Source organism: Apaloderma vittatum, unplaced genomic scaffold (genome assembly GCF_000703405.1).
Source record: "Apaloderma vittatum isolate BGI_N311 unplaced genomic scaffold, ASM70340v1 scaffold24754, whole genome shotgun sequence".
In the NCBI taxonomy this organism is placed as follows: domain Eukaryota; kingdom Metazoa; phylum Chordata; class Aves; order Trogoniformes; family Trogonidae; genus Apaloderma; species Apaloderma vittatum.
In genome coordinates, this window is record NW_009712479.1 from 1 (window position 1) to 14167 (window position 14167).

A 14167-nucleotide genomic window follows, 5' to 3' on the forward strand; every position below is an offset into this window, starting at 1 on the left:
TACCTGAGTTATAAATAGCAGAAATCTGTTAGTAGCCAGTGAGCAGAAACGGGTGAAACTCACACGTGTTGCTCTGCTGTCCCCGAAGCCGGGGAGATTCCCCACACGCAGGGAGGCGACATGCTGGGCATCCTCTGTCGCCTGAACGGGCATCACAGCTGTGGTTTATAAAGTTAAGCTACTTGATGTAATTATCTTCTATAGCAGGTGAGTGGACTAAAGAATAATCTTTTCTCAGTTGTCTGTTCCTAAGTCAGTATTAAAATTACTTGTTCTATGAAAAAAAACCCTATTAGAATCATAGAATCATTAAGACTCCAAAAGACTTCTAATATCATTGAGTCTAACTGCTTTGAGCATCACTTGCTCATATTTTCTTACGTATTGTCTAGCTACTGCTGAAAATACTTAAGATTTTTAAATCACCTGTATGAGTCCGAAACTTAACAGAGTGGCTTGGATGAGCACAGGATCTGCTGGATGAAGCACCGGCTGGATGGATGGGCCCCATGGGTGGTGGTCGGTGGAGTTAAATGCAGCTGGTGGCCGGTCACAAGTGGTGTTGTTCAGGGCTCGGTGTTGGGACCGCTTCTGTTTAAAGTCTTTATTGATGAGCTTGATAAGGACATAGAGTGTATCGTCAGCAAGTTCACAGGTGACACCAATTAGGTGGGAGTGTTGATCTGCACAAGGGTAGGGAGGCCCTACAGAGAGACTTGGATAGATTGGATTGATGGGCCAGTGTTAACGGTATGAGCGTCAACAAGGCCAAGTGCCAGGTCCTGCACTTGGGCCACAACCACCCCATGCAACACTACAGGCTTGGGGCAGTGTGGCTGGAAAGCTGTCTGGCAGGAAGGGGCCTGGGAGTTCTAATCGACAAGTGGCTGAAGATGAGCCAGCAGTGTGCCCAGGTGGCCAAGGTAACCATGGCATCCTGGCTTGTATCAGAAATGGTGTGACCAGCAGGAGTAGTGAGGTGACTCTCCCCCTCTACTCAGCACTGGTGAGGCCTCATCTTGAGTACCGTGTTTAGTTTTGGGTGCCTCAATACAAGAGAGATATCAAGGGGCTGGAGCGAGTGCAGAGGAGGGCAACAAAGCTGGCAAAGGGCTTGGAGAATAAATCTTATGAAGAGCGATCAAAGGAGCTGGGGCTGTTTAGTTTGAAGAGGAGGCTGAGAGGAGACCTCATCACTCTCTACAACTACCTGAAAGGACATTGCAGAAAGGTTGGTGCTGGTCTCTTCTCACAGATAATCAGTGATGGAACAAGAGAGAATTGCTTCAAACTGCAACAGAGTAGGTTTAGACCGGACATTAGGAAAAATTTTCCACAGAAAGAGTAGTCAGAGATTAGAATCCCCAGGGAGGTGGTTGAGTCACTATCCCTGGATGTGTTCAAAGATGGTTTAGATGGGGTGTTGGAGGGATATTGTTTAGAGGTCAGCCTTGCAGAGTAAGGTTAGTGGTTAGACTCAAGGATCCCAAGGGTCTTTTCCAACCTGAATGATTCTGATTCTGTACCTAAGAAGAAAAAAAAACATTATAATTCTGGCTTCCCTAGGTAATACATAATAGTAATATATCACATATTATATATATAAAATATAAGTAATAAATTACTGTGCTTTTGATTTCTTTTGGACAGCTCCTTAAAATTATATGTATAATTGAGTTTATTTTGCATCCATTTCGTTAGTTACCACAATCATATCTCATGTTTTTATTGTATTTGATTTAGGAGTATTTTATCGATCAGCTGAGGTCAGATGGAGTTGTTCATCTTCCTCGGCGTGTTACCAATGAAATTGCGAATAACACTCGTTATGAATTTTACACACAAGGAGGAGTCATCTTTGCAACAAGTCGAATCCTTGTGGTAGATTTTCTTACTGACAGAATTCCTGCAAACCTCATTACTGGTAAGTGTTTAATGAAATACAGGCAAGACTGTTCTGTTTGAAAACACAAAAAGCTTAACTCTCTATGAGTAGTTCTACTAACCAGTATTGAAGTTGAAGAATTATTTCTTTTTTCCCCAGAAAGACCACGGTAAAAGGAGCAATTATGTAGTTCTTTGGACTTTGTCAGTGTGAAAGGAAGAAATACACTAAAGACTTTTAAAAGTCCTGTCCCCTAATGGCACAGAGTTGTTACAGTTTTTGCGTTGCCACTAGAGGTCAGTGCGACAGCAGCTTTGATAGACTAGCTGCTTCGTTTAAAACTTGGGTAGCACGTGGTTCTGTTGGAAAGGTATGTTATCCCCGTGAAACTGTACGGCAAAAACTTGTAATAGCATTTCTTGAGGAGTTAAGATAGCAAAAAAAATTAGCAAAGTGTTTCTGGATGTTACAAAGATTTGTTTATAAAATCAATGTGGAATCACGTATGAGTTGACATCTGATGAACTCATAAATTCAGCTAAATGAATATAAGAGTAAGAATTATTATTTCTGGTAGTTTGGGCCAAATAGAAGTGATGTACTTAATAGCACAGTTAAACTGGTGCAAGTTGCAGTAGTAAACAGTGGGATGCTATTTCTACCAAGGCATACACAGCACTATGAACTCACTTCATATGCAGAGAAATATTGACTAAAAATAGGAAGATACTATGATAAGCACGTGGTCTTACTGGCCTGTTACAAATGCTGTGTCCTGCAATGTCCTTTCAGAGTCACATTTTGACAAGCAAAGATGTTAAGAAAGTAGTACAATAACTATTACGTCCTGAAAAATTGCTTCATAGGGGAGATACAAGACTATCTAGGTACAAAAATACCTTGCAGGGAATTACTCCATGACTTGATCATAAATGTCTAGCAGTTATATGGAAGTCTTTTTCGTATAGATGCTTTTTCATTTACAAAGCAAAGGCTTCTTAAAATCATTGCTGGGGGTTGAGTTGAAGAAAAATGTTGCAGAAATAAAATGCACTGTAAGTTTTCAGCTTTTTTTCCTAATACACTCCTAGCCGTGAAGAAATTGGGTGGTGTACTCACAGTTGGTGGTACTTTCTGTCCTCCAGCATGAACGAATATCAGAAAAGGGTGAAAGCAAAATAAGTGTTTTCAGAAGTTCTTTGATTATGTAAACAGTTGAACTGTTACTAGTGAAACATACTTGACAAATTTTGTAATTCCAGAACTAACACAATAATTCAAATATCACAGTCTGGAACATACCAAACTTGCTTTTTTCTAGCAGGGAGTTATGTCTTGCATTTGCTTTTAGTCCTTTTAAAAGGCTGAAGTTCAAGTTTTGCCTTAGGAGTAAAGAATTTTCTAAGCTTGTAAGTCCTGCCACTCAAGCACAAGTTTGTTTGGCTTTTTTTTTTTTTGCTAAAGATGGATCATTAACCCAATTCTGTTATTTGGGGATTCCATGGTACTGAAACTGAGGAATCACTTGATTTGAACTCCAGAAAGCTCATTCAACCATCATTTTAAAAGATGTAAATTCCTATTGTAAGTCATTCAGGAAAAATATGTTAATAGAATAAGACAATTTTGAGGAAGAATGCATATAAAACTAGACCTTTCTCTACTGTTTTGGAACTTGAAAACCTTTTGTTTTACCAGGCATTTTGGTATACAAAGCACACAGAATCATTGAATCTTGTCAGGAAGCATTTATCTTGAGACTTTATCGCCAGAAGAACAAGCAAGGCTTTATTAAAGCTTTTACAGATAATGCAGTTGCTTTTAATACTGGTTTTTGCCACGTGGAAATAGTGATGAGAAATCTTTTTGTCAGGAAGCTTTATCTGTGGCCAAGGTAAGGCACCTGTTTACTTCATTGGAAAGTTAAAAAAAAAAAAAAGAAAAAATATGAAGGATGTTAGAATCTGCCCATTTGTTCCTTTAGTCCAATCTAGAGTGTTTCTCTCCATCTTAACGAACTGTTACTCTGCGCTGTACACTTTTCAACAGTCTTTCTTTCAGTATCACAGAGTAGAACTGGACGTAACTAGGATAGGAATGGTGGAACAGAAGCTCTCTAAATTGTCTTCCTTGGCTTCTGAGCCATGAAGACACCTGGGGTGCAGCATGCGGAAAGGGAAATGCCTGTCGGGTTTCAGAGGTCGGCAGGCACAGCCTTCTCTGAGTCTCCTGGTAGCAAGTCAGCCAGCACCAATGTCCCTGTACAGCCAGGCTGGCTGTAGGGGCGGTGTCCTAACAAGGGCTGCTGCTTATAATCAAAAGCTGGGGACACTGCAGAATCTGCTCGTGAATTCATGGGATTCCAAGGATTTATGAACCTATTCCAGTTTCTCCCTTATGAGATTTTTTTTTCTCTTACTTGATTACTGGCTATGTGTAACGACATCGTAGAATGTAGCGCAGTAAATTTCCGTGGATCATTCACCATCATTATAGGCTCACGTGACTAGAATGACTCCACACATAACTGAAATAGATGGTTTTCTGAGGCTGTTCATAAGATTTTAGTCTTCACGTCACAGAAACTGATTTATTTTGCAGTTAGCGTACATGTTTACAGTTAGAACATTTGTAGTTGGTACAAACTTTTGAATAATTGTAGGTCAAGCAGACCATCCATGTAAATCTTAATAAGCTGTTTTCCTCTTAGATTTCATATAGCGGTGAACTCATTTTTAGAGAAGCATAAACCTGAAGTGGTGGAAATACATGTGTCAATGACCCCTGCCATGCGTGCTATCCAGACTTCAGTCCTGGACATTTTGAATGCGTGTCTGAGAGAACTCAAACGTTATAATCCAGCTCTTGAAGTAGAAGATCTATCTTTAGAAAATGCTATTGGTAAACCTTTTGACAAGGTAACAGTTTTGCTGTGTCTACCTAATGGGATGTAGATCTTCAAACTGTCTGCAATGCTAATCAAAATAATATTTGTAAAATAACCAGCAGCAACTGGGTATTCCCCCGTGACATGTTTATTAGTGGTACAAGGAGAGAAACTGTTAACTGGTAATGCTGATGTTACAGCTGCCAGTAGATTTTTTTTTTTTTTGGTGTATAGTTATTATTGTTCTTTCTGCATTTCCAAAGTCCCTACATTAAGGAAATTCTGATTCATGGTTGGCTTACTTTTTTAAAAATTATTATATTATTATTAAGATGGCTGCAATTTCAGCTCAGAATACCTCATAGATAAGTATGCAGTTATTTACACACCCCCCCTTTTTTTCCTCTTGATTTTCTTGCTTTTATTTTTTATTTTCTCTGTTAGGAGAAACGCTGTTCATAATACATAATCTGCACTTGCATGCATCTGTTGTATCTTTTAATCATAATATATGTCATTAATTGTGTGCATTGTTATTTTGGCAGATCTGTAATGTTTCACATACATAACGCTTTCTGTAGGGTAAAATCATAAGCTTCAACCACCATGGGAAAACATGGTTATTTGTTACCTGTGATAATCTGGGTGTGAGGCCTTCTGTACTTCAAATATTTGGAGGTTTTTTTTCTCATGCTCTGTAGGTTGCTTATCTTCATGGTACTCACCTTATTTTGAAAATTAAATGACTTCATGATGATTTTTACTTTAAGTAAAGGATCTTAGATACTAAAGGCATATGCCAGTACCAGTAAAATAAGAGTGGGTTTCTATTTCTTTATTATTATATGGAAAGAAAAATATTTATTGAATCCATTTAATAATATCCGCTAATTTTTGAAATAATTTACATAAAGTTAACATAGTATGTTAACTTTGCAAACATTTACCTATCACAACAAATAACTCACCATCACATCTTTCACTAGATATGTTTAATAACACGGTAACCAGTGACATTCCCTGTAAAAGAAAATAAAGTGCATTCTTACCTCGGTTAGTATACTATATATTTGACATCCTGAACTTCCTATTTGTATTTCTAGACAATACGTCACTATTTAGATCCTCTCTGGCATCAGCTTGGAGCTAAGACTAAATCTTTGGTCCAGGATTTGAAGATACTACGTACTTTGCTCCTGTATCTAACTCAGTATGATTGTGTCACTTTCCTTAATCTTCTGGAGTCACTGAAAGCAAGTGAAAAAGCTTTTGGTGAGAATTCAGGTAAGCACTGAACAACCATGCAAGTTAATGCATGGAACAGTGAAGTGTTGATATTTTTAATTAACATTCCCAAACATATGAAGGTATCTAATTAGATTTTATATAACCAGCCATAAGGATGTAGGTTTTTATTGACAGATAATGCTTTCATCTTCCCACTTAACTGCTGTTACTTAACAGTGTGATATTTGCATCACATTTCTGTCTTTTACTAAGCTAGTAATTACATAGAAAGCAGGTAGCATGGGTATTCCAGATGAGAGATTTGGGGCTTTTACTGGAGAGGGTTGAAACACCATACACATTGCAAACGTCAAACTGTGCTGCTTTCTTTTCCTCTTTAGGTTGGCTGTTTCTTGACTCCAGTACTTCAATGTTTGTAAATGCTCGAGCTAGAGTTTATCGCATTGCAGATGAGAAACTGAATCAGAAAGGCAAAGTCTCTGAAAAAGTAAAGAAGGAAAATGGTACTGATCGTTCCTAATTTTGAGAGTGTCACACGATTTCAAATACGCTGCATATTATTACTTGTGCTGTGGTTTCCTAAGTGTTCTTACACAGCTCAAGATCCCAGTCTGTTAGTTGGGATAAGTTGAGACATGATCTTCATTCAAAAAGCATAAAATAAACAACATAAAACAGAGTCACGAAGAAGTAAGGGGGTTTTCTAAGCTTGGGAGAGTATTATGGAATTGCTCTTGAAACACCAATAAACACACCGGTGTTTGTCCTTTTTACTTTATGTGAACGGCTAGGAGGCTGCCATTGTTTTTATTTAAAAAAAATACAATCAAGAGTTTCAGAATTGAAGAATAAGTGAGTTTTTTTTTTTTTGCTTCACTAAAGCATTTATTCTGATTTTTAAATGTTTCTGTAAGAGTGTTCTCCAATCCATTAGCATAACAAGTTGCATATGTAGGCTGTTGAATATTGTATTTGCCAACAACCCTCATGCTATTGACGTCTAACCACTAATTTAAAGTTCTGAAGGATATCTTGGCTGTAAGAGCTGCTATGTTCAATCTTACTTTGTTTCAGAGCTGAAAAGGGAGTTGGTTCTAGAAAGTAATCCCAAATGGGAAGCTTTGAGAGAAGTATTGAAAGAGATTGAAAATGAGAATAAGAACAGTGAAGACCTTGGTGGTCCAGGTGAGAGAATACTGAAAGATATAAGTTTTCACACTACTGCTAGTTTTTACTTCTACTTGATATGTGAGAGAAGGAACCTAACTCATTACTGTAGTTTCATTAAAGAGCTAGTTCTAAATGTAAAAAATTGTGGTCTTAAGACAAAGTGTATATGTATGTCTGTGCATTGACTATGTAAAACTAAATAGTTTTACATAAACTCCAGTTTAGTTCTTCCTCTGAAAGAGAAATGCTGTTGGTTACTATGTAATACTTTCTAGGAAAGAACCTGTATTGCTATGAAAAACTATTTTAACTTGCATTTAATATTGTACTGATGCCTTAGTCTCAAACCCAAAAAAATAATTATATGGAAATTTGTAATAATCAAAGTACCATTCACTCATTTCTCAAGTTCAGGTTTAAAAAAAAGACAGGATGTCTGTCTTAAGCCATTTCCATCTCAGACATTTGTCTCATACACCTGAAAATTTGCTTCTCCAGGAGGTGCACCTAAATGGGCTAGAGAGTAGAAGGCAAGTGTGTTTCTAACTGCTTTGCTGCCTTTTCTATTTTCGGGCTTTTCATCTCCTTAAATTTCACCAAGTTTTATTCTAGGAAATAGTAAGGGTAAAAAAGTGCTCTTTTCTCCCACCCACAGTGTTCTGACTAGATAAGAACCGGCTCTCTCACCTAGTGGTGTAGGAGTTTATCTGAGTCAGCTTGTGAAGAATTGTTATTCAGGGCCCACAAATGTCAATAATACTGTGTGAAACATGTATTTTTTACACTCTCTAACACAGCTGACAAAGGCTGAAAATTAGAATGGTTTAAATTAAATTCTCTCTTATTCCACGTTGTCTGAGTATGTTTCAATACATGCTGTACCTGCCTCGTGTCAAAAGGTTGAAAGGAAAATCTCACTAATTTAGATGGTGTAAGAACAAGGAATGCTGAACTTCCATTAACCTTCTCTAATCTTACTTAGTACAAAACGTCATGCAATTTAGATTCCCTGAAAGTCCACAGCAATTGTGACAAGCAGCTGTAAAGGCATTTGGCAGGCATGCTTCTAGGATCATTAAAAACAATTTGATCAAGAGATGTCTTGTAGCTGGATAAGTACAGCGTAACAGATTATAAACATGATACTGTTTCTTGACTGCAGGGCAAGTGCTGATTTGTGCCAGCGATGACCGAGCTTGTGCACAGCTCAGGGAGTACATTATTGCTGGAGCAGAAGCTTTTTTAACAAGACTGTATAACAAAAGCTTTGGAAAGGATGAGAAAGCTGGAGAAGTGTGGATTAATGACAGAAAACCAGTCAAGTCCAAAGGAAATGCCAGACCAGACACAGGGCCTCAAACCAAAAAACCCAAATTCACGGCTTCTTCAAAACATAATAAACACAAGAAGCAGCAAGACCGGACTATAATCCAAATGATAGGAAAAACTGAAGAGGGCAAGAGAGAGGAGCTAGAGGTGGAAGATAACAAGGAATTAAACAGTAGCCAAGACAGCAGTATTGAAGAGACCATTCCTGAAGATTTCGACGTGAACTTACCCTCAGATTGTTACTACGGTATTTTCAAGAACCCGCTCACAATTATTCATCCATTGCAGGGGTGCAATGATCCCTATGCGCTCACTCGGGTACTGCATGAAGTAGAACCAAGATACGTTGTATTATATGATGCAGAATTAACTTTTGTTCGACAGCTGGAAATCTACAAGGCAAGCAGGCCTGGGAAGCCTTTGAGGCAAGTTTTACTATTAAAAAAGGAAAAGTGCATTTTGAGCAGTCAAGGCAGAACGTGCACCTGGTGGTTTTTCTGGTGCAGCTTTTTAAGTCCTGTTTAGCCCTCTTCTTAATTTTAAACAAAAGCATGATGTCTGATGTAACCAAAAGATAATTTTTTACTTCTGAGCAGATATTGAGTCCTATAACCGCAGAAACATACCTGTAAAAAAAAAAAAAGTCATTCCATCTTATACAAGGCCTCTCCTTAGATGTTCTCAGTGGCAGTAGATCCATTTTGAGGTGCTGTAGTCTCGTTTTAAACCATCTCTATAGGTGCGATTTTTACACAATAAACTTCGGTTTGGACTTAATTAATTTTCATATTTCCTGGTGTCTGGTCATGCTGAAAACCAATCATTCAGAAACTGTAACAGAAAAACAAGTAAAGGAAAACGCTTTAAAGACAATGAGAAGTATTTGCAGTCACATTCATTTCTCTTGTTAGCTGACAGAAAAATTTATATATATTTGATACACTTGTAAATTGCAAAACTCACTTTTATAGGTAAATGTTACAGACTAATTAAAAATATAGAAAACTTTAATATACTGCGAGTTTTTCCCTTGTCTTTCATTTATATGGCTGTCTGATACAGCATTTCTTGAGCACTGTAAACTGTAGTTGCACTTCTGCCTCTCTGAAAATAACTTGTGACAGCTTCCTAAGTCTCAGAATAAACACGCTTTTCTTACATCAGTCGAAACACAATTTATTTGCATATGAAATTATTACCTTTTGAAATATGCTTTATAGTTAATCACCTCAAGAAAATTATTTGCATAAATTTAACAGAGCATTTGTAATTTTCCAGTCAAATATTTATATACATTCAATGTAAGTGAAAATTTGTCTGGCAGTATTTAGTGTGTCTGTACCTGATACCCAGGTAAGGCCTATTTAGTGCAGATATAAGTGACAGAACAAGTATATTGCATGAGGATAATTACTGGGCTATTCACACAATTTATTTTTTAATTGCCTGATCAGCATGTGTTGTATTGACCTCCAACACCATATTCCCACACTTCAGAGCAGGAAATTCAGATGCAGTGATGCAAGTAGGGATTAGGAGACACACTGCGTGGAAAAATAGGAATAAAATCTTATCAGCCTGTCAAAGTTTACCTCAATTAAAATTGTGCTGAAAAGTTACAGGAAATTAATTTCTTAAGCTAATTACTAATTTTCCATATTTGTGGAGTAAAACTCCCATTTACCAGTTTGTTCATCTCTGTGCGATAAATAACAGCTTGTCCTTTTTAGAACCTATGATTTTATTTTTGTATAAATATATAATTTTAAAAACTTAGATTGTGTTTTTTCCTAACCCAGGATGATTGCAGATTTTTTTTGTTTGTTATATATATTCTACTGGGAGGATTTTAAAAACAGGAAGAAAGTAGCTTCTCTGTTATGCTCACTTTGTGCCTTTGCTGAATCATAGAATCATAGAATTGTCAGGGTTGGAAGGGACGTTAAAGATCATTTAGTTCCAACCCCCCCGCCATGGGCAGGGACATCCCCCACTGCAGACTTAGTCCACTCTGCTTGGATCCCAGAATTGCAGTAAATGGATCTGCTACTGGGGAAGGAGGGAACACTGGATGTAAGAACTTAAGTTGCTGATTTTGGAATTATCTTCACAGGAAAAGTGAGTGGTTTTTTCACTTGCCTTTTTTAAGGCAAATAGTAACTTGTCAGGGACTTAGTGCTACTAATCTTAAATACTGGTTGTGGGTGGTTTTAACTTAATATTAAGTTTTGTGGTCTCTTTCTTCTTTTTTTTTTCCCTCCTCCAAACCTACAGGGTTTATTTTCTCATCTATGGAGGCTCAACAGAAGAACAGCGCTATCTCACAGCTCTGAGGAAAGAGAAGGAGGCCTTTGAAAAACTCATTCGGTAACAAAATTATTTTATTACCTTTATTATTAATGTTTCATGTAATTCCCTTACATACTTACATTTTAAATAAGAGTAAAGTTCTTAACTGCGTGAAGGCTTTAAATAAACTTTTAATTCAAAACCTTCCTTATCAAAGCACCTGATATTTTATTTATTAATTTTAGGGAGGTTTTAATATTAAATTTGAAAGGCTAAACAGGACCACTTGTATTTTTCCCAAATTGTCTATGAGTTTCATTTCTCTACATGTATTTTTATTAAGATTTCTTGTAAGATATTTCTAAGGCTTTTATGACTTAAATCACTTTGGGGAACAAGATCCTTATTTTCTTAGACCGTATAAGACAGTATTTTTACTGACAATGTCTTCTCACTAGCTTATACTGCTCTTCCTAGTTATTAGTTCCATATGCCCTGAGAAGTTCAAAAAATAAAAAAACAGATGCTAAAATGTGCAAACACTTGAAAATAAAAATACAGTTTCGAGCTTAACAATATGGAAAACCTAGTAAAATGTGTTCCTGATCAAGTTTGCAATTAGTATTAAACTATATGCAATTTTACATCTGACTGGAGGCTATTAAAAGTATTTTCATCTATTTTTTGCAATAATTGCAATTTTTAGTGTTTCTTTCTTTGTGGTTCCTTAGAGAGAAGGCAAGCATGGTTATTCCTGAAGAAAGAGAAGGAAGAGATGAAACAAACTTAGACCTAGTAAGAGATGCTACACCTGCCTCCTTTTCTGCTGACACACGCAAAGCAGGTACGCAGCTCCTTTCCTTGGCTTGTAACTAAACTCTGAAGAAGACCAATAACTTTTGTGTTTAAATCGTGTTGAGAGACACATTGCACATTGACTTTGCAGTCTTGATGGTAAGGGACCGTTATCTCCCTTACTCCATCTACCGCTGGCTGTGCAGTGACAAAGAATTATCTTTTCTTTGAAAAGAGGATACAGATTAATTGTTTCAGCATTAAGATAGACGCGTTTGGGTTTTTTCGAGGCAGCTTATTGCTTATGAGACTGTCTAGCACTGCTTGTAAGGAAGTGGAGAGAAATGAAAACATTAAAACTGAAGTCTACAGATAGTCAAAGGCAGTGTTGTCCTTGAGCTGGTAAATGGTGAGGACTTCTTTTGATCTTGGCAAAAGAGCCTGCCCAGGTAAACAACTGCAGGTTGTGGGGTTTGTCTACGTTCTTTGCAACAAAGCATCATTTATCTTTTGTTGCAGTTCTAACACATTTTTCCTCCTTTCCTCTGACATATATACTCTGTCTTCATCTTTACAGCTCTGCCCCAGTTTTTCTTTGCTGTCATTTTTGTAATCCTGCTCTCCTTTACCATATGCTCTCTTATCTTTGCCATTATGTCTTGTGGCCTTGAGGCTGCAGTTTCTTCCTGTGTCCTTCTACAGATCTGTAGAGGCTAAAGCATGTAACTCCTACAATAAAATGCCATATTTCTGTGGGAAACAGCTTGGAATAAAAAGGACCAGCTTTGTTATCTTATTTTGTAGGTAACTTTTAGAAGATAATTTTCATCTACAGGGTAATGTATTTCACTAACACATATATGAAGCTTATAGTAGGTAGCATGATAGTTCTATTAAACTGCAGAGCATACTCTATGAACTGCAGTATATAATTTGGCAACAGATTTTTCTCTATAGCAGTGAAAAATTAAAGTCTGGATTTATCATACAGCTGAATTTGAGGTATAATTTGAGACGTGAAGTCCATCCATTACAGGAGCATTGGCAGCACACAGGAAAAGTACACAACTGAAAGCAGAGGTCACAGGTATTAGGCTAACCATATTTATTTTGCTCTTCAGGTGGACAGGAACAGAAGAGCGTTCAGCAAACTATAATAGTGGATATGCGGGAGTTTCGTAGTGAGCTTCCATCACTGATTCATCGTCGTGGTATTGACATTGAGCCTGTTACTTTGGAAGTTGGAGATTACATTTTAACTCCTGATACCTGTGTAGAGCGGAAAAGTATCAGTGATCTGATCGGTTCCTTAAATAACGGAAGGCTGTATGCACAATGCATTTCTATGTCCCGTTACTATAAGCGACCAATTCTCCTGATTGAGTTTGATCCTAACAAATCTTTCTCCTTGATTCCACGAGGCTCTCTTCATCAGGAAATATCCAGTAATGATGTTACTTCTAAATTAACCCTTCTTACGCTCCATTTCCCAAAGTTACGTATCCTGTGGTGTCCCTCTCCCCATGCTACAGCTGAACTGTTTGAAGAGTTAAAACAAAACCATCCCCAACCTGACGCAGAAACAGCAATGGCTGTCACAGCAGATTCTGAAATTCTTCCTGAGTCAGACAAGTATAACCCCGGTCCTCAGGACTTTCTATTAAAAATGCCAGGTGTTAATGCGAAGAACTGTCGTGCCTTAATGAACCACGTTAAAAGCATTGCAGAGCTAGTGACACTCTCAAAGGACGAACTCTCCAAAATTTTGGGTAATGCTGCCAATGCCACGCAACTCTTTGACTTTATTCACCTGACCTACGGAGAGGCAATATCTAAAGGAAAAAGCAAAAGATGACTAATGAGACTGTTCGACATAGGGCGTAAATAAGCTTTTCTTGCACCGTACTTTGGTAAAGTACTTTAATAAATGCCCTCTAAGATAACCAGCTGTTTCTTGCTAATGCTGTTCCATCAGTTTTGAGTTATTACTGAAGGCAAGTTTCAAGAGTAGTAAAAAATGTTTTCAGTAGAGAAATGCAAACGATTTTTACTCTTTGTACAGCACTTTAACCAGTTCCAAATGAACTAAATGAAATTCTTCACCAAGTCCATGAGAATTAAGTGCTAAGATTAATAGATAAAGGTATTTTCTTTTGAAAGTTATGATGTCTTTTTAAATCTAAAAATGTACTGTGTTTTTGATTAGTATGCATTCCCTGCTGTGTGATTTATCACTTTGATTTTGCCATTCTTATTAACATCTTATTCTGTAGAAACTGCCCATTTTGGATTGACAGTGAAGGTGGAACTATTTGAAACACATCATGGTCTTTTCTCAGGATTCCATTTAGGAGAAAAGACATGGACTGAGTCATGAATTTTTAGAATGTCATCATAAGCTTTTCTCACAGTAAACTTCAATTGTATGGTATGTTCTACATTTGTATTTGCCTACAAGAAGTCGTACTTCCTTCTTTAACATTCCAAAGGCAGTATAGCTCTGTCTCGCTAGATTTTGTGAAGTGACTTCCTTTGGTCTAGGCTGGACAGAGATTCTGTGGGAG

The 14167-nt window shown here is 37.3% G+C and overlaps 1 protein-coding gene across 1 annotated transcript; it reads left to right on the top strand.

The window, feature by feature from the left end:
• Window positions 1-450: 450 nt before the first annotated feature.
• On the top strand, window positions 451-13458 carry ERCC4 (excision repair cross-complementation group 4; the record flags this gene model as incomplete). Its single annotated transcript, XM_009868007.1, has 11 exons — window positions 451-639; window positions 1744-1924; window positions 3584-3779; window positions 4596-4803; window positions 5876-6056; window positions 6401-6523; window positions 7095-7205; window positions 8353-8944; window positions 10794-10886; window positions 11540-11652; window positions 12725-13458. Coding segments are annotated over 11 exons (2721 nt in total), but the record flags the coding sequence as incomplete, so codon positions are not given.
• Window positions 13459-14167: the final 709 nt, after the last annotated feature.